Source organism: Natator depressus, chromosome 3 (genome assembly GCF_965152275.1).
Source record: "Natator depressus isolate rNatDep1 chromosome 3, rNatDep2.hap1, whole genome shotgun sequence".
NCBI lineage: Eukaryota > Metazoa > Chordata > Testudines > Cheloniidae > Natator > Natator depressus.
The window spans coordinates 46,441,788-46,463,731 of NC_134236.1; the positions used below are offsets into that span (position 1 = coordinate 46,441,788).

Below are 21,944 nucleotides of genomic sequence, written 5' to 3' on the forward strand. Positions count from 1 at the left end.
GATTAAAATCAAGTTAAATTGTATGTCTTCCATCTAAGAAACTCATGTCCTGTTGGGTTTTTAACATAAACAGATCTTGTCAATCCTAATCAGTTTAATCTTGGAAGCCCTAGAGCGCCAGACTAAAAAAAGCAGCATGGCAAGTCGAGCACAAAGGTCCCTTGGAATCAAGTCTGATTGTTAATTTTAGATAAACTAACACTAATTTAATGTCTCTTGGTGATTATTTTTTCTCCTTTCAGATGTAGCTGATTTGTCTATATAAGCAACTCAGGAGATTAGTAGATGTTCTCAATTCTCTCTAACGGAAGAAGAAGGCTATTTGAGCCACCAAAGATAGGATCATGTTTATCATGAGGCTCTGTTTCTGGGTTGTTTTCATTAGAGTATAGTGTATAATTTGTTGAACTTCTTACCTGAATGCTTTTTAGCTAAAGCATTTTTATGTTTGCTTGGTGAATACACATTTTGAAATAACTGGTAATTCATGAAAGTGAGTAAGTGCAATCACAGGAATACCAGAATCCTGCCTTTTATTTGCACATCAGAGATTACAAAGTATATTACGGCCTTGAGCGTGTACTCACTGAAGTCAGTTGGGAAAGCTCTCTTTGACCTTATTGATGCATATGTTGTTTGAACACTGTAAGAATAAATAGCTACAACACATTTTTGACCATATTTTAGCCCTTTTGGCCTGCCTTAACTCTATCAGCTTCTGGCTTCTCTAAAATGTCCCGCAAGCTAGCTTATAGAAAACTAACGGTTTGTAGTTTCAGCAGAGCAGCCAAGGATTTCATGAGCATAAAAAGTTTTACCTTCATTTAGGACTGACTCCTCTGAAGAATGACATCGATGGAGATTGCGCAACTGCTGCTGCCTGTGTTATCTCAGCATGGGCTTTGTTTTTCCTTGTTCGTCTGGCACTGATCACCAACACTAAGAAACTCCCTCTTATAAAGATAATAAACCTGCTTTGTAATTTTATCTGAGGATCTGAAAGCTCTTTACAAACATTAACTAATCTTCACAACCCCTTGTAAATTGGATGAGCATTTTCATCCCGACTCCATAGATTTGTAAACTAAAGCACAAAGATCTTAAGTGCCCAAAGTGACACAGTGAGTCAGTGTCAAAGTCAGGAGTCCACTGTTCAGATCATTTCCCTATTTTTCACATTCGTGAAAAACTACCAGCATCGAAAAATATCTCAGCTACTCTTGTGCCCAAACTTTTATTTTTGCCTTCATCTCTTCTTGTATTGGCAACTGTAGCTCTTGTTGTTTATTACCTAAGAGCCAGTTCACCAACCTTCAACAAGGAAAACAGGGACAAAAAATATCAGATAGGTTTGGCAGATCCAGTTATCAGTTTGTGCATTTATTGTATATGTTGTTAAACCTGAACTAGACTGAGGAGGCGCTGCTGGCATGAGGAAGATATTTCAATGAACTAGTCAACAAGGACATCTGCCCCCTCACTGATTAAGTGGTATTGTAGCACAGTGTCCTCCTAGGACCTCTACTTACCCTGGAAACCTAAATAGCAGCTGTTGTTGTGGTTTGTTTGTTTTTTTAAATGCCATCTTCTTCCTGTGGCTGGCCATGAGACTTTACCTAATCCTGGCAGACAAAGACTTAGATGTGACGTTCCATGTATTTGTGACCTCCAGATTTGATTGCTGTATTGAACTTTACCGGGAAGTGAAATCAGACACTGAAAAGACTTTAACTGGTGCAACATACATCTGTCATCTTTATGAACATCATTTTGAACCCCTGCCCGAATGCTCAAGTCATTATGTACTGCAACTAATTGGCTTATAAAAAACCCTTTTATTATAATGGTTTGATTATTTCAGCTCTAGATAGTTTAGGGGTAATGGTTAGTCTTTAGTACTTGCAGTAGCAACCTGACCAGAATAGTTCTGAACTTCATATTTGAGCTCAAGGAAATGTTTTTTCATTCCACAGTACTCTATCTGCCCTTTCTAGAGCAGTCTTTCTCAACTAGGGGTCCAGGGCCCACTGGGGGGCCTCAAGCAACTTGCAGGAGGTCCTCCAAGCATGGCCAGTGTTAGACTCGCTAAGGCACAGGGTAGGAAGCTGAAGCCACACCACATGGGGCTGAAGCCTGGGGACCTGAGCCCCATCACCCAGGGCTGAAGCCGAAGCCTGAGCAACTTAGCTTTGCAGGGGCTCCTGTGGCATGCAGCCCCACGCAATTGCCCTGTTTTCTACCCCCTAACGCCAGCCCTGGCTTTTATATGCAGAAAACCTGTTGTTGTGGCACAGGTGGGCCAGGGAGTTTTTCTAGCATGTTGGGGGGCCTCAGAAGGAAAAAGGTTGAGAACCCCTGTTCCAGAGTATACCAAACCTACCAGGAGAAGAAATTGCTAGACACTCCTCATGTATATCAATCAGCCTTTTTCTTGTTTAATTGTAAGTACACAACCACATTAATAGTGTTAAGGACTGCACAGATTTGTAAAGGACTTTCCTTTTCTCTTTCTATGTTATGCATGGAAAAAGTCTTCTAAAGAGGGAAAGAGTTTGCATGCAACAGGTACAGTGTGTAATAGTCCCACTATATATACACACATGTTGTTAATCTTAAATCTGGATTTGGTTGTTTTAAGTAATCTTCTGTCCACTCATTCTCTGTATTCTTGGCCCAGTCTGATCCTAGACTGAACAGACTTCTCTGGTATTCTTTACTATAATTCCAGCATTTCTTCTGCTTAATCCTCAACATGGGGGGAATCACAAAGGGGTCTTTACCCTTACCATGGCATATTTTCCCTGATTCCATGTTCTGGTTGCCTAGGATTTTTTTCACTTCATTATACCTACCAAACCTTCTAAGCAAATATGGACAGTGGACCTGCAGGGAAAATAGTGTTTTCGTTTTTTCCCCGGGTTCAGGACTACATTTCTTTTCCTTGAAATATGTTGGGCTGTTTCAGATCTGCAGCTGGATCCAGCTTCTTCCAACAATACAAGTCTATGATGTTTTGAATGTGACCCTTACACTTAGTCATCTGCATTTTCTCAACCAAATTGCATGTGTGTTATTGTGACTAAGGATGCTGAGCACCAACTTCCATCGAGATCCATTAACATACTGTATCTTACTTTCCTAAGGCCCAGTTTACACTGGAGTTTTTAGCAGTAGTGTAACTACACAAATATAGTTGCCACCGGTAAACCTGAATGTAAGCTGTACCAGCACAAGCCATGGTTTACAGTAGCATAGTGCATCTCAATACCAGGGGTGAAATCCTGGTCCCTTTTGAAGTCAATGGGAGTTTTGCCATTGATTTCAGGGGAGCCAGGTTTGAGGCGTTTACACATATGCATTGCTACATCAGCGCTAAAGCCCCTACTGCAGACAAGGCCTATTTTTAAAGGTTTCCCTTAATGCCTCTTAAAACTGGCTCAAAGTAAAATATAGGATTAAGTTTATTATGTGTTGGTCTTAATGGTCAAAGCCTTCCAGTGGCTTGGACCTGGGCGGTCTCAAAAGACTTCATGACCAAGATTTACTGTGAACAATGATCTGTCTATAATCAGACCGATGATCTGTCTATAACCAGAAGAAGCAGGAGATAGAGGTTTTTCAGCATCTTGCCCACCAAAGTGGAATTACTTACTACAAGACCTAAAAGCGCCCACCATTCTCACCACATTCAGAGAGAAACACAAAACCCGTCTCATCTACTTAGCTTTTTTATTAAAAATTACTATGAAAATACTATTAAACAAATTCCTTCAACCTGTGCTGCAGAAAGGGAGGGAGAGAACCAAAGGTAGAGCTTATCTTTACACTGCCTGCTGCATTTATACACTTGTAAGGTATTCAAGTACCATGTTAGATTGAGCATTGAATAAATACCTGGCTAGATTATGGAAATCAAATAAGTGGCACATGGATATTTTGGCTTTTGTATCAAGCCAAAAAAAGTCATAAATAAAAAAATAAATATATAGTGATTGTTAGCTAATCATGGTATGACTTACCCAAGAGTTTACATGGGAATGTAAAAAGTTGTTTTCATATCCTGTAATTCTTTTCCTAAATGCAAAGACTAGCTTTACTTGCTGCCTATAAATGAAATTGAAACATGTTAGTTCTTAATTTCCTTGTTTCCTTAAAAACAGATCTGCAGACTTCAACGCCACCTGTCATCAGGAAAATATCAGCAGGACCTCTTTTCAAGTCAGCCTGTAATGTTTATATCTCTTGCCAGTCAACCGCCATGTGACAAGCTAAGTGAACTTGTTCGGTTGTGTGGAGGAAAAATATGTAAAACCCTACGTCAGGCCAAAATCTATATTGGAGAATATTTGGGAAAGAAGCAACCTGAAATAAAATATTTATCAGAAAAATGGATACTAGGTAAGAGATTTAATTTCAGCCCAATATAATCCTATAAAATGTGCTTTCAAATGTGCTAAGGGGTTTTCTACACAGTGTGGTAATATGCCCTATGGGGGATGTGATTTCAAAAGCACATTAATGTGTGTACATTAATCGGTTCTTGTAAACTTGCTGGTGTGTACTAAAAGATCCCTAGTGCGCTTTAGTGTAGTGCACTTGGTCTGTGTAAACCCTGCTGCTGCTCACTAATGGGCCTTAATGTAGTGCTGTGCATTACGTTCCAGAGCACTAGGGAATCTTTAGTATGTACCAGCAGGCTTTACACAGACCAATTAATGCACAAGTGAATTTTAGAAATTGCATCCTCATATTGAGCAGTGCTGCTCCATTTAAACAAGCTCTAAGTATGGATGGAAGATTACCAGAGAGAGAGTGTGGAGAGAAGAGAATGGAACAGACTGTGCTACAGTTACCCTTTAGGAAGTCCTGACTTCATGCTGTCAGGGACTTTCTGGTAAAATTAGGGCTGGGCTGCGTTGATCTTCGGACCCACCTTTAGGGATTGGACCTAGCATAGTTCTGTCCAAATTACTTCAAATTGTGCCCTCCATATTTCATGGGAGTCGTTTCATTTAAATGTGATACTTGTCTAATTAAAGTAGGTTATGAGAGAACACTTAGGAAGCACTCTCTTGAAAATGTCTGGTGAAAAATTTGTCTTTCAAGATTATAAAAATACGTGGGGAATATGCTCAGCTAGTGCAAATTGTCATAGCTTTGTTGACTTCAATAGGCTCTGACATTTTGCACCAGCTGAGGATCTGCCTTGTAGTATATAATATGTAATTTAGTATGCATGTCTGAAATGTTCTTTGCTATGACTATCACTCTGCTTGAAGAAAATTTCTTGCTAAAATCTGTGGGTGCTGAGTTCCTGGGAGTTGCTTGTCCTGTGGTTTTTCCTAAGACACCATAGAAATTAGTTTTAAGCTTGAAGTTCTTGCAGTAAATTGAGTGTACATTTGCAATATCCCCACAGAAGAAAACTTTTGGTGATCTACTTGGGATTCACAGTCCTAAGAGTATTTATCTTTTAGATTAGCTCCATGTCTTCTCCTCCTAAAAAGAATCTTTTTGCATAATACAACACAAGAAAATAAGATATTTGTGTTTTGAATAACAGTCTTCTTAATAAGATAGCTTTACTTTCTGCTTTACAGCAGATACTAAAGCTTTCAGATACTAGTTGTTAAATAAATCAGTCTGATCATAATGTTGCAAAGTCTGAGTAAAAACACTGCTGAAGGTTGAAGCAGAAAGAAAACCTGGGTTGTAAGGGAGAAAACACTTGTCTAAACAAAAGTATATTTCATACTTTATAAAAGATAAAATTATTGAAGAGTTGAAAGACAAGTGAGTTTTTAGTTAGATTGATCTGCAATGTGAGAGCCACTCTCTAAAGTCATAACAGAATTAAATAACAGGTGTGCCAAAAAAAGGAAAGATAAGATGAGACAGCATAGTATGGTATGTAAGAACTCCAAAGAACCAGAAATAGGGCATGAGGAGAAGACTGGAACTGTGATGTAGTAAATTAAACAATATATTTGGACATATTAGTATTTCAAGCATAACTTCCAGATGGACATAAATAATAATCCCAACTGACATTCTAACATCCATTTAACAATGTATGCATAACCAATAGTTTATGTTGTTTGTGTTGTTTTTGAGTTGGTCCATAATTTTAGTCCAGGGATCCACTTTTTCTCCTGTGCCTTTTTCAAATAGTACAGCATGGCTACTATATTAAATTCTGGTGGGGAAATTAATACAATAATCTTTGCCCAAACATTATAGCCTCATCATGATTTTCTTATAATTGCATACTTCTATTTTAAACATCTAACTTCTGTTGTTGTTTTTAATTGTTTCACCTTCCAGACAATTTTTAATAAAAGATCAATATTGGCACAAGAGCCTTAAAATATATAGACACCAGGGGCTCTGGAGGTGAGATGTTTCCTCTACCTGACTGCCAGAAACGGTCATTAACGTCAAAATATGCACAAGTACTTGAACCATTAGGTACATGATCCATTGGCACCATGGAAGGATGGTGAGCCAGGCCATCAGTCTTCGAACATCAGCATCTGGAAAGAGTGCAGTGCACTAACACCTCTAACTTGGTGAATCTACGCCTATAAGAGGGGTGCTTTGGCACATCAGTGCTTTTACAGCTTTAGCTCATCTCTAAAAATATTTTATATACATATAATTCTGAATTATATGTATATTTTCCATGGTGCACTGTGTAGCCTCTCCTGCCAGATTCTTAAGGTCCAAAATTGAGGAGCCCAATTCTTCCATAGAACCTAGGGGGACAGTGAAACCATGCTCAAAGCAGAAACACTTTCAGGCCAGTTGTCTGTTTTTATTGTAAATTCCTTGAGGTGTGGACAGCAGCAGCCCACACTGTCAGCATGTAAAAAATAAACGAGCTAGGAAATATTTTTAGTTCATTTAACTGATCTCCTTCCCAATGCAGAAAGAAAATCAAGCTGTTAAAAGAATGCTTGGTAATTACTGTGTATGAAACAGTTAATTTACAGCCCTCAGTAGGAAAGGGTACAACTACTCAGGGATAAAATATCCATGGCACAGCCACGGCTGGTCTGGGTCAGCTGCTTTGGGCTCGTGGGGCGTGGGCTGTGGGGCTAAAAATTGCTGTGTGGACATTGGGACTCAGGCTGGAGCCTGAGCTCTAAGACCCTCCATCCTCACAGGGTCCCAGAGCTTGGGCTCCAGCACAAGCCCAAATGTCCACACTGCAATTTTTCAGCCCTGGAGCCTGAGCCCAGTGAGCCCAAATCAACTGACCTGGGCCAGCTGTGGGCTATTTATCGCTGTATAGACATACGCTAAGTGTCGTGCTCTCTATGTTAAGCTGTGAGAGTGTTCTATGTAATGCCTTGTGCTTGCTTTTCATTAGTTGCATATTGTCCCTTTGTATCCTGTGAGAGCTGTGTGGGTGGAGCTCTGTGAAAACCAGTCTCAGCTGGAATTAGCTGCCACTTGAAACATTCCCCTTCATCTTGCTAGGGGTATTGAATTAACCTGTTATAATTAGGCGTGGAAGGATTAGATTTTTGTCAGTAAATGTTGGTAAACATAGATTTCACTGTACACACACAAACCGAATTAAAAATACTGATAGGCAAAGTAAAAAACTGCTGCTTGCAAACTTAATGTTTGATTTAAGGCTATTTCCTTTATATGTTTTGACACAGTGTTTTTTAAACAGCTATAAAACTTTAACTTTTTGAATCTCAAAATCTACTGTCATTAGATAATTGTTTGATCCCCCATAATCTCCCACAACTATAAAAAATTAAATAAAAAAATAGAATAAAGTTTAAAACCCAAAACTATGGCAACTGTAAAAATTCAAATAGATTAAAATAAAAAAATGCTTAAAATGAACATTGATATAGTCTCCAATTTATTTTAAAAAAATTGAATTCTGCCATGCCTAGTTGTAATGAAGTAATTACTCTCCTAGTTCACCTCTTTATAGTGCTTTAGAGTTGTGCCTGAACCAGATCTCTGAATCCAAACACTACTGAAGTTTGCAGGAGGGGCTGTCAACGTCCAAATTAGGCTCTCAATTTTGCAAAAGAGCCGTATCTTTATAATGGGCTGACCCAAAATCCCATATCAATCAATCCAATCCTGAATCAATTCCAATAGATGCAAGTTTTCTAGGTATACACATAGGTTTGTAGATCCACACCTAGAATAGTTAAAGTGTGCACGCAGGTCAGTGTACCTATACATTGTGAGTGTACACACATACCCAAGAAAAAGTGGAGGCTGAGTACAGACCTGTTTGAAAATGTGTCCCTTCCAATCTAATATTGAAAGTATGTGGGATATCAGATTTGTACAAATACAAATCCAGTCAAATGGCTAGATTCATATATTACTCAGGGATTTATCCAGTGTTGATGCTCTTATTGTTATCAGAATGTAGCCCTAGTTTATGTAATCTAGTTAGTTTCTGGTTATATACATTCTGCTTTCCACACCCAATGCCAGCTGTTCGCTACTGAATAAATTAGTCCTACAGTCAATCACATATTTGATACCTGAGAGATAGAGCATTTTTTTAAAAAAGCAGATTGGAGGTGTGTGCAGTGTACATACTATACCACCAGCATATATCTTTATGGTCCTTCTCATTCCCTATGTTCTCAGCTCCTCAGAGGTACTTTATACCAAAATTTCAGTCTGCTGAGTTTATTTTGTTAGTAGCGTATATTGTGTTATACAAAGCATATATTTCCTTTTTAATAAGAAGCTATTTGTTATGCATTCATCCTAATATGCTAGTATATAACATATTTCTTTTTGATTTCCTGTAGATTCAGTCACTCAGCACAGGATATGTCCTCTGGAAAACTACATGTTCCAGCAGTGAGCGAACTCAAGAGCCTCCTTATGGTTGTGAGGAAATTAGTAAAGGTGTCCAGTTTTCAATTAAGTAAGAAGAGACAGTAATGGGTTTTTTAACACAGCCAAAAGTTTGGTATAGTGTGGTGAGTCTCATCTAAATGTCTGTCTAATGAAATCCTTTGATTAGCCTTTTGTAATAAGGTATTTGCCCAATAAAAATCCTTTTGCTTTGTATTTATTTGTATACTGTGCAAGTCTTTGGGCCTAATTCTGGTCTCATGTACAAGGATTATACACTGGAGGCAATATTTTCAAAAGCACCTAAGTGACTTCGGCTCCCAGGTCCCCTTTTCGACTTAAGAGCCTGTCACTTAGGTGCTTATGGAAAGATTATCCTGGTGTAATAATTCCAAACACAAACACAAACCAGTCTGAAGACAACTTTTAAGTGGGCACAGGGTTATGTCTAATTTTTTTTAAACGTAGTATGTAGTATATATTTAGATATAATTATACAACCTCATATTTATGGGATGACATATGAGCACCAGTAAAAGTAACGGATAATCAAATAATTTCACTGCAACATATTACACATGCCTTTCAACCCCAGTCCTTCCCTCAGAGAATTGTTAAACTAAGACAATGGAAATTCTGCACTAAAAATAAAAAGTTCCAAGCAAAAATCACAAGATACATACTTCATAAACATCATCATTTCATCGCACTGCTCTAGTTCCCTCTTGTATTTGTGCACTGAAGCTGAGATTTTCAAAGCTACACAAGGATTTGGATGCCCAATTTTCATTGAAATTGATGGTGATCCAAATTGCCTAGATTGCTTTGAAAATCTCAGCATCGTTATCTAGAGTGGAAGGTTTTGAGGCCAAGAACTTTGTTTTCATACCTGCCCTGTAAACATGTAACACACACAATGATAAAAACTCAGGGATGTGAATTAGCCACCCCCCTGAGCAGCATAACTCATGCTGACTTAAGTGCCAGTGTGGACATAAGAATGGCCATACTGGGTCAGACCAATGGTCCATATAGCCCAGTATCCTGTCTTCCAACTATGACCAATACCCATACCAGGCTTCAGAGGAAATGAACAGAACAGGTCATCATCAAGTGATCCAAGTGCTGCTGCACATTGAGTGGATGTTTTCAGAGAACCAGCCACAATGACTCCAAGATCTCTTTCTTGAGTGGTAACAGCTAATTTAGACCCCATCATTATATATGTATAGTTAGAATTATGTTTTCCAATGTGCATTACTTTGCATTTATCATCATTGGCCATGGTGCATTATGTATAATCATTAGCTGAATTCATGTTATTAAATATAGATTCTTATGTTAACAACAACATTGACATTGGATGAGAGGAAATCAGCTAAAATGGTCTCCACTAGTCTTCAAATACTGTAAGTCTTCTACATTGGCATTAAAACTGAGAAGCATTATCTTTTTAGACTGAAGTGTGAATAAAAGCAACAATAAGACTGCCATTAAGGGATATTAAGACTCTCAGAAGCTACAAGACACACATTAACAAGAAAAAGTTACACACTAGTTTCTCTTTGCATGTCCACAAGCCCTGAAGTCAGTCAGCGCTACTGTGCAGCATTGTTCACTATAGCAAATTGCATATTAAGATCGTTGGTGAAATCAAAGAGAAAAGAAATGTCCCTGACCCCAGATCACAGTGTCATCCCTGCATGAGAGCTTTAACTGAAATTTGACTCCTGTGCTGTTCAATAACTGCTCTCCATGACGGTTCAGAGGTCAACGTCAATTGAACATACGCATGTATTTAAGTGCTGAATTGGGCCCCGAACAATTAGCTGGCAGATAGTGGCTCACCCCTCGCACCCTGCATCATTCTAAAAGGGCTCCTTCCAAAACAAAATAGGGCCTAAAACCTCCTCTTTACAGCCACAGTGGCTAATAATACAAGATTGACTGAAGAGTGTTTGATGGCAAGAGTGGAAACTAATGGTAGGTGGGTGGATTGGGCATTGATTTCCTTGCAAGCAGTTTTAGATTATAAATGCCTTTGGGCACTATAAAGAGTGGATAACAAGCCTGTAAATGGCTACGTTGTTGCTAATATAGGAGCCATCTGTTGTGGATTTATTAAAGCACAGATTTGTTTAGCTACTTTTATGTTTTTATTTTCCTGATCCATCCAGAGGGCCACATTTTGGAGGTTATTACTTTTTAAATAAAAATGCTTGTAAAATGTGTTGTGTAGCTTAGTTTTCTATTTATGGTTCCAGTATAAGAAACTCCTGTGTCTTAATGAAACAGTACCCAAGATAACTGCATCATCTGGAAAGGTACTATCAACAGATTCTGAGCCAGAAAGCTGCTATTAACTCTAAAGCTTGTTTCTCTGTGAAGGCACTTAAGATCTTAGTTGCAAAAGAATTTTTAATTAATGTTTCTGAATAAGAAGAGTGACAGTCAGTGAAGTTTGGTTTGTATAATTTCCAAACCATGATCAGAGGTGTCGCAGAAACACTACCTCAGCTGAATAAGCTAGAATCCTGTGGTCAAGAAAGGTTAACAACTCAGAAATAGAAAGAAGTCTGGCTGAAAACTGGAGAATATGGAAGTTTGAGTGTCTGCAGTAACTGGAGTCTGGTTTGATCAATGAAAGGGTGAATAACAGGTTAACAAACTGCAAGCTGCGTACCTACGTGTGTTAAGCAGTGATTTTTTTCTCTTAGTATTATTCTCCATCTTTAGGTCTTCTTATGGTGAGAGTAACTGGGTGGTTATTCTGGAACATTCTCTGCATAGTACAAACATTCAGCCTTATGGTATTTTAAAGCTTTAGGTGGCAACTAGCAGCTGATATTTTAAACTTGTTAGCTATGCTTTCTGTATAGAGCTCTTACGGGGAATTGGCAAAGCAGATCATAGTTCTATGGTTGGCCTAGACATGAGACAGTGCTCTGGCCTCTAACTGGAAGCTTAAACTCTTGCTCAAGGCTGAGGAGTTGATGTGGTAGCACGAGGGCGTAACTAACGTGGTGCCAAAGGTTTGTTTGAAGCTTCTGAGGTGGCTTTCCTTTGCAGAGAGGCATTATCTGGTGGTTTGCAGCGTGTTCCTAGAGAGCCAATGCCCCAAAGCACTACCTGATAATCGTTGTGCAGAGGCCTGTTCTCTAAATTATCCAAAGTAACAAAAGTCCAACTCTCCCTGTTACATAAAATTGCTTTTAAAAGTCAGCAAAAATTAAAGACAGACTGAATTAGTCCAAACAAAGGTCTCACTCAGGTCTGTGTCAAGATTGTGAGTGGTAAACAAAGGAGAATGGAATGGGAAATTATTGGACCAAAGTTGGAGTGTCAGAAATTAGGCCTAATTGGTGGACAAAATAATGAGAGGTTGGCCTATTCTATCCATCAGCCCTTTTTGCCATCCTTAAAAAAGAAACTTTGGGGAGGGAGGACCAAAACACCTGGGATAGCTGGACTGAAAGGAGCAAGTTTCACCATCATGGTTACCACCCCCACAAGTCTCCTGTGTAACTGATTTATGTGTTCTCAATTAATAGTTTAAAGATAAGGAATAGAACCAAACTGAACTCTTTATGGTTTGATCTTGCAGGGTTGGGCCTGATGTCTGCTATAACCCCATTGTGACTTGCAAACAGGCAAAACTCCTGAATCTGGAACTTTGAATCTCTCTACTAAATAACCAGCTTCTGAGGCAGGTGAGACTTCTATAGATGCTACCTTTTAAGTGGTGGCAATCAAAACTTCATCATCTGATATAAAGTGAAATCATTAAAGAAATATAGTTACTTTACCATGACCAGTGGAAATTAAATTTTGTCTCATGGATAAACTTAAAACAGCAGCTTTTCAATCTCAGAATTGTGAACTTCAATACATACTGGGTACAATGTGTAGAAAAAGAGACAATAATACACTTACTCCATGCTGTTGCACACTGAGAAATTGTCTACTGATTCCAAAGATGACATCATGTCCAAATTATAAAGCAGGATGTTTACATCTAAATATCAAAAGATCACAGACTGAAACACAGGGTAAACAAGGAAGAATTAGCCTTGTCAAAGGTGGGAGAACTTCCTTTACATAAGGATGTCGCACAGACTCTGCTTACAGAGAAAGAGGACTTGTTGGCAAAAGGGCAGGTTCATTTACATGGGTGCATGTGTATACACATAATCTTTTTTTTAAATCAAAAGGAATTATAACCAGTATATCCTATGCTATCAGGCCACCGCCCTCTCTTCATTCAAATTGCTCCAAAACCCCACTTTTTCCATAATGCCCACAAAATTCCATGATCCTCGGTCACTCAGTCCTATAATCTTGGATCCATCGTTGACTCATCCCTCTCCTTTGAATCTTACCTCCAGATCATGTCTAAACCTTGCCCCTCCCTGCACAGTATCTGTAAGATCTAATCTTTCCTCTCTGCCAAAATATTTGTCCAAACCCTCCCTGCTCATTGGCCCCTTATCTACTGTAATCTCACTGGCTTTGGTACCTGAACTTGCTCCCCACTCAAGTCCAGCTGAAATGCTTCCGCTTAAGATTATTTTCTTGGCTCATTGCTCTGACTTGCTGTGAGCTCACCCTTTAAGTCCCTCTTACTGGCTCCCTTTCTTCCAATTTATCAGAGACAAATTTCTTGTCCTTACCTACAAAGCTGTCCACAGTTTAGTCTCGCCCTATCCACCTGGCCAGTTTCTCTATCACAGGTCACCTCCCAGCTTCACTCTGCAAAGATGCCAGCCTTGATCACCTGATTTTCTGCTTCTCTGACAAGCACTTTTGCACTTTCTCACACACCACCTCTTGTGCCTAAGAACAGCTCCCTAATCCTTAGAGCCACCACCTCCTTCAAGTCCCTCCTTAAAAAACACTTCTTCCTTAATGCAAACAGTAAACTGCAACCTGATAATGGCTAGGCAGGTGGAGAGCTGTGATCAGTGCTACTGACTGGCTAAGAATTGTGCACATTCTGTTATATTTGCTGCCTTGTCTACCCCACTCTCACCCCCATGGCTTGTTTGTATTCTCTGACTGTTATGTCTTGTCTTTTAGATTGTAAGCTCTTCAGGGCATTATTTGTTTTTACAATACCTTCCGTGACAGGATCCAACTTGGTTGTTGTCTTTAGCCACAACTGCAATACAAACGTTGAAAAATAATAGATATTTACTATATATTTTCTAAAATAAACTGTTAAATTACCTCCTCTTAACTAGCACTTCTTGTGTCGTCTAGATCAGAATGTAAACTCTTTGGCAAGGCTGTCTTTATGTTTGTACTTTGGACATTTCCATGCCTGTTTTCAGCACGTAATAAATAATGCTGTAAGACTGTATCCTATCCCAATGAGGCTTTGTGTAGTCTCATGATATATACACCTAGAGATTTCACTTTATATCAGATGATGATGATGTGATTGCCACCACTTAAAAGGTAGCATCTACAGGAGTCTCACCTGTTAGGATATAGATATTCAGGCCTGTCTGTAAAGGCCTATGCTCTAAGAATGTAGGTATATGTTTATCATTTAGCTAGTAATAGAGGTATACAAGAAAGAATCTGTGTAAGGGCCTTCTCTCACTGTGACAGTCTGAGGCCCTGTTCTTAGGCCAATGCCTTTGGCTAAGCAGCAGAGGCAGCCATAAGCTGGGAAGCGACCGGTCACATCCTCACATTCCAAACTAGTCAATATGGGGCTGTTAGGAAGGTGATCTGATCTATCACCTCCAGAGAAAGAGAAGAGCCTAGAAGATGTAAAAGGAAATTTAAATTGATAGTTTTCTGTCTGGTAAAAACTCACTTATCAATAGACACTGCTGGGAAACCCTTATGTCTTTATAGATGTAGTTGTTGTTTGCACCTTCGGACTTCAGGTATTGTTGCTCTCTGTTCATGCGAGAAGGACCAGGGAAGTGGTAGAGTGAAGGAATAAGCTCTCTAACATCACCTATCCCAGACGCTGACTCACTGGAGAGATCTCAAGTTCCAGGTTTCAGGAGTTTTGCCTTTTGTTAAAAGATCATGTCACAATGGAGATGTAGCAGACATCTGGCCCCTCTGCTTAACCTTTAATTGAATTTTCTCCGTTTTTTATCTTGCATAAGTCTGGTTGTATTGAAGGGAACTTTTCAAATGTTGACTGCCATTTGGGGTAAGTACTGCAAGACATCTTTTGGGGGTGTGGGTCAGAAGGAAAGCCACCCTTCAGATTTTGATGGCTTAGAGTGGAGACATAGATATCCTTCTGGTCTAGTCACTCAAAGTCAGGGGCACAAAAAGCTCAATTAGGAGAAGTGTTGTAGAGTGGTCACTTGAGTCCTGGGATAAACCTAAAGACAAAGAAGATCAGAGTGGATTTGATTTAAATCACTAGTTAGGAAGACTCTATTTAATCATGGATTTTACATAAAAGTGCATTCTTGTTGGTTGTTATACCCTTAATACATATTCTTCACAACTCAGAGATAGATGTAGGTTTCATTTTTAGAAGGTACACACTATACATTTTTAAAAAATTATTTATTTTGAAAACTTTTCAGATTACTTTTACAGCTATATCAGAAAATGAATGATTGTTTGGTTATTTCATTTACCAAAGGCAATTGAAGCAGATATTTATGAAGTCATGGGCAGGTGAACTATCTCCAGTTCAACAGGTTAATCATTAATATTTGGAGGATTTTCTTTCCATGCTGTATTAGGAGGAGAACATCATCAGACAGACATTTAAATTGTTTTATTTAACTAAAACAACGTTATGTATTCTGGATTTTTTTCTTCAACAGCAAACATATAATATTTTAACAAAACAAGCATATTAATTTTTTAATTTAGTTAAACATTCACATTTTTTAAAATCAGGTTTGTTTTTGTTAAAATTGTTTTTAACTAAAATATTTAAATTAATTTTTTAAAAAAAAACAAAAACAAAAATTTAATCAACTATGTCAGCCAGCTCAACATGATCAACTTAAAATATTGGCTTCTGCAGCTAACTCAGTCGTCTCCACCTTCATTTTCCTGTTTGTTCATAATCTGGAAATGAAAAACAAGCTTTCCTGCTTTTTCAGGTCCCAAACGATTTCTCAATTTGGAATGAATTAGTCCAAAGGAAGAAAATATTCTTTCTACACCGGCAGAAGAAGCTGATGGTATCTTCTAGATTAAGCACTGAGTCCCAGTGGGTAGATAGAAAGATTAACCTAAATAATCTATACAGAAGCCTCTGGAACCCCATAAGATTGGATCCATGAACTATCGCAACTTTTTACAAAGCTTTTCTTAAACATTACATTAATATATTGTCTCATACTATAGAATTAGAATTTATAATCCCTATTCCATTATGAGATATCTTTGAGCTATAAAGTATCTTTATCTTTAGATAGGTTTTTCCCTCAAAAAGCATTTTATCAAAAAAATCCAATTTTTTTGATTTTTTTTTTTTTAAATCATTGGTTTTTATCCACCCTGAAGAGGAATGATGTGCATGGGGGACTGAAAGTGAATTGACCTGTAACACTCTGGATGCTAAATGAAGATTGGGGGAGGGATAGCTCAGTGGTTTGAGCATTGGCCTGCTAAACCCAGGGTTGTGAGTTCAATCCTTGAAGGGACCATTTGAGATCTGGGGCAAAAAAAAATTGGGGATTGTGCCTGCTTTGAGCAGGGGGTTGGACTTAGATGATCCCCTGAGGTCCCTTCCAACCCTGATATTCTATGTCTCTGTCCCTATACTGAGTAAACTGAACCAAAGTCTAAAATTCTGTATCTTAACCTTTAGATCAAGAAAATTCAGGGGCATCAATTAAAACAGACAATTCTAGGAGCAACATAGCACTTTTATTAATGATGGGGCAAATTCAGACCTGCTCTGAATTTAGCCCATGTGTTACTGTGTAGGAAAACCAAGACATTTGAGACCATTACAATAAACTGTAACTTACATGTACTTGACCTTTGTGAAGAGGTTTCAAAGTGTTGATTCTTATGCCACTTTTAATGGACTCCTGAAGAAATCTGATATACCCCATTGATGGTTGAATCTCCCAGAATAACTTTTAAAATTCACACCCACTTGAAATTCTCCTGACTAGAAATATGATTTTTGGACACTTTCTCCATCATATTTCAGTAAAACACAAAGAGAGCCATTTCAGAAGTTTGGAGACAGAGTACTTCCTCTTTAAAGAACAGAATTTATATTTTTCCAGACATTGCCCAGGCAACACAGGCTTGAATAAAAAAAATTGTCACTAAAAGCAGAGTTCTCTAGTCTGGGAATCAATGCTGTTATTTTGTTCCCAGCTAAGTTCTGCTTCTTGCTTAATAAAAAGAGGAATGTCTTTAATGACTGTCATGATGCTGAACATTTTGATGTCTCACGTAAAAGAGATGGGATGCAAATAATGGAGTCTAGACTTTTAGAAAAGGGGCGAGGGGAGGGGGATTCTATTTTCCATGGGGTTTTTTTTCATTTCCACATCTGGGTATCTCTTGAAGATAGTTATTCAGTTGAATCTACATGTCCATAATTAAGGAAGATACTGAAGGATTCTGGGGTGCAAATTTGAATCCAGAAAGACTTCAGATTCTTGAAGATTTCAGTGGTAACACTCTGACACAGTTTAACTGACAGCTAGAATCATAGTGCCTTATTTATAATAAAAATAATGAAAAATAAAAATGTGGAACTATTAAGACAAATGCGAAACATCACCATTCAATTATGTTACATTGTCAATTTCCACACCCTCTTCCTTATGTTTGTTCATTGTCTATTTAAGTGGTCTCTCTGGACTCTAAGGATTTTGTGGTCTGGAGGTTGTCTTTATATCCATCTCTAAAGTGCTTGGCACGCTACTTATGCTATACAAATAATGTTAAATCAGACACTTGTACATATGTAAAATTGTTATCACGAGTTAAACTTTTACATGTATAACTTAATATACATTGTTTGGATTGTGGCAGACTTAACTTGCTATTAGAAGCTTAAGTTTGCATCTCCTGACTTCTGTGTGTGCAAATTTGCAACCTTATAGTGTTAATATATATTTTGCAGCGAGATGGTTAGAGCATATGACTGACAGGTGTTCTGTGTCCCATTCCTGATTGTGCCACTGATAGTCTGTGTCACTTTGGGAAAGTCATATATGGTCTCTGTACCTTAGTTTATCCATCCATACAATGAAAGAAATATTACTTCACACAGGCATTGCAAAGTTATTAAAATTAAAGTGCTTGTAAAGCATTTTGAGATCTTTGGCTGAAAAGCATTACCAAAGTGCACTGACTTTACTGTTACATTAACACATATCTTTCCTGTAACTGCAGCATGGTGGGGTGTTTCTTTTGGGATTCTTTGTCATTAAATGTGTATTTATGATTAAGTTTATAAATATATTATGGCTGTCGATTAATTGCAGTTAACTCACATGATTAACTCAAAAAAAGTAATCACGATTTAAAAAATGTATCGCAATTAATCGCACTGTTAAACAGAATACCAATTGAAATTTATTAAATATTTAGATGTTTTTTAAAATTTTCATATGTATTGATTTCAATTACAACATAGTGTACAAAGTAGACAGTGCTCACTTTATACTGTTATTTTTTACTACAAATATTTGCACTGTAAAAATGGCAAACCAAAGAAATACTATTTTTCAATTCACCTCATATAAGTACTATAGGGCAATTTACAAATGTTAGTTTTGTTTTTGAGTGCAGTTATGTAACAAAAAAAATCATGTAAAACTTGAGAGCCTACAAGTCCAGTCAGTCCTACTTCTTTAGCCAATCGCTAAGATAAACAAGTTTGTTTGCATTTACAGGAGATAATGCTGTCCACTTCTTATTTACAGTGTCACCTGAAAGTGAGAATAAGTGTCTGCCTGGCACTTTGGCAGCCGACGCTACAAGGTCTTTATGTGCCAGATATGCTAAACATTTGTATGCCCCTTCATGCTTTGGCCACCATTCCAGAGGACACACTTACATGCTGATGACACTCATTAAAAAAATAATGCAAGAATTAAATTTGTGTCTGAATTCCTTGGTGGAGAACTGTATGTTTCCTACTCTGTTTTACTCACATTCTACCATATATTTCATATTATAGCAGTCTCGGATGGTGACCCAGCACATGTTGTTCGTTTTAAGAACGCTTTCCCTGCAGATATGACAAAATGCAAAGAAGGTACTAGTGTGAGATTTCTAAAGATAGCTACATCACTCAACCCAAGGTTTAAGAAACTGAAGTGCCTTCCAAAATCCGAGAGGGATGAAGTGTGGAGCATGCTTTCAGAAGTCTTAAAAGACCAACACTCCAATGCGGAAACTACAGAACTCGAACCACCAAAAAAGAAAATCAGCCTTCTGGTGGTGGCATCTGTCTCAGTCTACTCTATGCATCAGTCTACTCTTCTTTGGATGGTTATCGAGCAGAACCTGTTATCAGCATGGACACGTCCTCTGGAATGGTGGTTGAAGCACGAAGGGACATATGAATCTTTAGTTAATCTGGCGCATAAATATCTTTTGATGCCGGCTACAACAGTGCCATGTGAACACCTGTTCTCACTTTCAGGTGCTATTGTAAACAAGAAGTGGGCAGCATTATCTCCTGCAAATGTAAACAAACTTGTTTGTCTGAGCGATTGGCTAAACAAGAAATAGGACTGAGTGGACTTGTAGGCTCTAAAGTTTTACATTGTTTTATTTTTGAATACAGTTTTTTTTTTTTACACAATTCTACATTTGTAAGTTCAATTTTCATGATAAAGAGATTGCACTACAGTACTTGTAGTGTGAATTGAAAAATACTATTTTTTGTTTTTTACAGTGCAAACATTTGTAATAAAAAATACACTGTACACTTTGTATTGTAATTGAAATCAATATATTTGAAAATGTAGAAAATATCCAAAAGTATTTAAATAAATAGTATTCTATTATTGTGTAACAGTGCGATTAATCATGTGATTAATTTTTTTAATCTCTTGACAGCTCTAAAATATATAAAAAAGAAAGTATCTATAACAATTTGTGTGGATAGTTGAGGATTTAAATAGGAAGCTGGTGAACTGATCAGATCTGTTTTAAGATGTGGTTGTCTAAAGCTAGACACCTAAATCTATAATTAAGTACCTAAACCAGGTAATCAGTATATTCACACTTGCACCCTCCGAGGCACCTACATAAATTATGGATTTAGATGATTCATTTTAACCATCTAAGCTTGAATACTTTTGGCTAACGTTTCAGAATTCAAGGTACTGAAAATAATTAATGTGGGAATTACTTGTGAAATGGCACAAAGAAGGGGCTGGTTAGGCATAAAAATTTCAGAAGTGCTTAAGTGACTTAGCAGCCTAAGTCCCACTTTCAAAAGTGATTTAGGCAGCTAGGAACCCAAATTCCATTGACTTTCAATGAGTAGGGCCCTACTAAATTCACATCCGTGAAAAATACATCATGGACCATGAAATCTGGTCTCCTCCGTGAAATCTGGTCTTTTGTGTACCTTTACCCTCTACTATACAGATTTAATGGGGGGAAACCAGTGTTTCTCAAACTGGGGGTCCTGATCTGAAAAGCTTTTGGGAGGGTCGCAAGATTTTTGTGGGGGTGGTCACGTCGACCTCAGGAGAAGGGGCAGGAACAGCAGAAGGAAGCCTTCAAATCCCACCTCTGGGCAGGGCCAGGGCCTGACTAAACCATCGTCAGATTCCAAGCAAGCCTTTTAAAGGGGTGCTCGAGGACGGTGCTCAGGTGTCTAGTCTAGATCCTTCCCTGTCTTTTCTGAATAGTCTGTCCCACTTCTACTGTGCTTGATCTCAAATAACTTCAGACCACTGGGTCCTCCACATGGTGGAAGTGGGATATTCTCTCCAGTTCTGCTCCTACCCTCCCTACCACCCCCTTCCCCATCCCTGTTCACGGACCCCTCTCAGGAGCAATTCCTTATCCAGGAGCTGCAGATGCTCCTCGCCATGGGAGCTGTCAAGACTGAATCCCCACTCTGTCACTCTGAGTGCAGAAGGTAGGGGCCTGACAAGGATTCTAAAAACTAATACGTGCCACTTCAGGCTTGTATTAAACTCCCAAGGTTACAGCTTTTCTCTGACCTTGGCTTGGTAAACGCTGCCAAATGCAAAAATAACAAAACAACAAAAAACACAAAAACAAAAAAAAAACCACCCTTGGACCCAGGAAGGAACACTTGGGAATTCCTCCCTGTGGAGTACCCTCAAGCCCTTTACACACACACACACACACACACACAGAAAAAGAAAGAAAGAAAGAAAGAAAAAGAAAGAAAGAAAACAAAGGAAATTAGCTGTTGCCACCAGCTAATCAAACAGAATATGCACAAACCTCTTAGGACACCAAAAATCCAATCCTGTTTTTAAAAAAAGGTTAATTTTATTAAAAAGAAAAAATTACATCTGAAACTTAGGCTTTTGCTAGATTTTAAAAGAGCAATTCCAAAAATTAAGCACCCAAACTAGCTTTCTTGGGGGTTCATCTTAAAGGTTACAAGCAAACAAAAGCATCAGAGGTTAGAACAGAGGAGATCCACAAGCCAAAATAAAAAATAAACCTGATTGTGTCTAACGAAACATTCCCTATCCAAATAATTTCTTCTTGAAGAAGACAGACCAAGGAGTAATGGTCTCAAGTTGCAGTGGGGGAGGTTTAGGTTGGATAGGAAAAACTTTTTCACTAAAAGGGTGGTGAAGCACTGGAATGGGTTATCTAGGGAGGTGGTGGAATCTCCTTCCTCAGAGGTTTTTAAGATCAGGCTTGACAAAGCCCTGGCTGGGATGATTTAGTTGAGGATTGGTCCTGCTTTGAGCAGGGGGTTGGACTAGATGACCTCCTGAGGTACCTTCCAACTCTGATATTCTATGATTCTATGAATTTTTATACCTGGTTCAAGCCTTACACTGCATTGCTGCTCCGTGTCTCCTTCTCCGGAGAACAGCAGACACAGGGTAAGTTTCTTTCCCAATTTTAAAAGTTCTAGCCTTCCCATTGGGTCTTTTGGTCAGGTGCCC

General features: G+C 38.3%; 1 protein-coding gene across 2 annotated transcripts in view; it reads left to right on the forward strand.

Moving 5' to 3' along the window:
* MCPH1 (microcephalin 1) overlaps window positions 1-8,934 on the forward strand; it is a 235,243-nt gene extending 226,309 nt beyond the window's left edge. For both annotated transcript variants that reach the window (XM_074947793.1, XM_074947792.1), the window contains 2 exons: window positions 4,161-4,398; window positions 8,805-8,934. In XM_074947793.1, coding sequence (XP_074803894.1) covers window positions 4,161-4,398; window positions 8,805-8,860 — 294 coding nt within the window. In that variant the 3' untranslated portion in view covers window positions 8,861-8,934. The remainder of the gene's footprint in view (window positions 1-4,160; window positions 4,399-8,804) is intronic.
* Window positions 8,935-21,944: the final 13,010 nt, after the last annotated feature.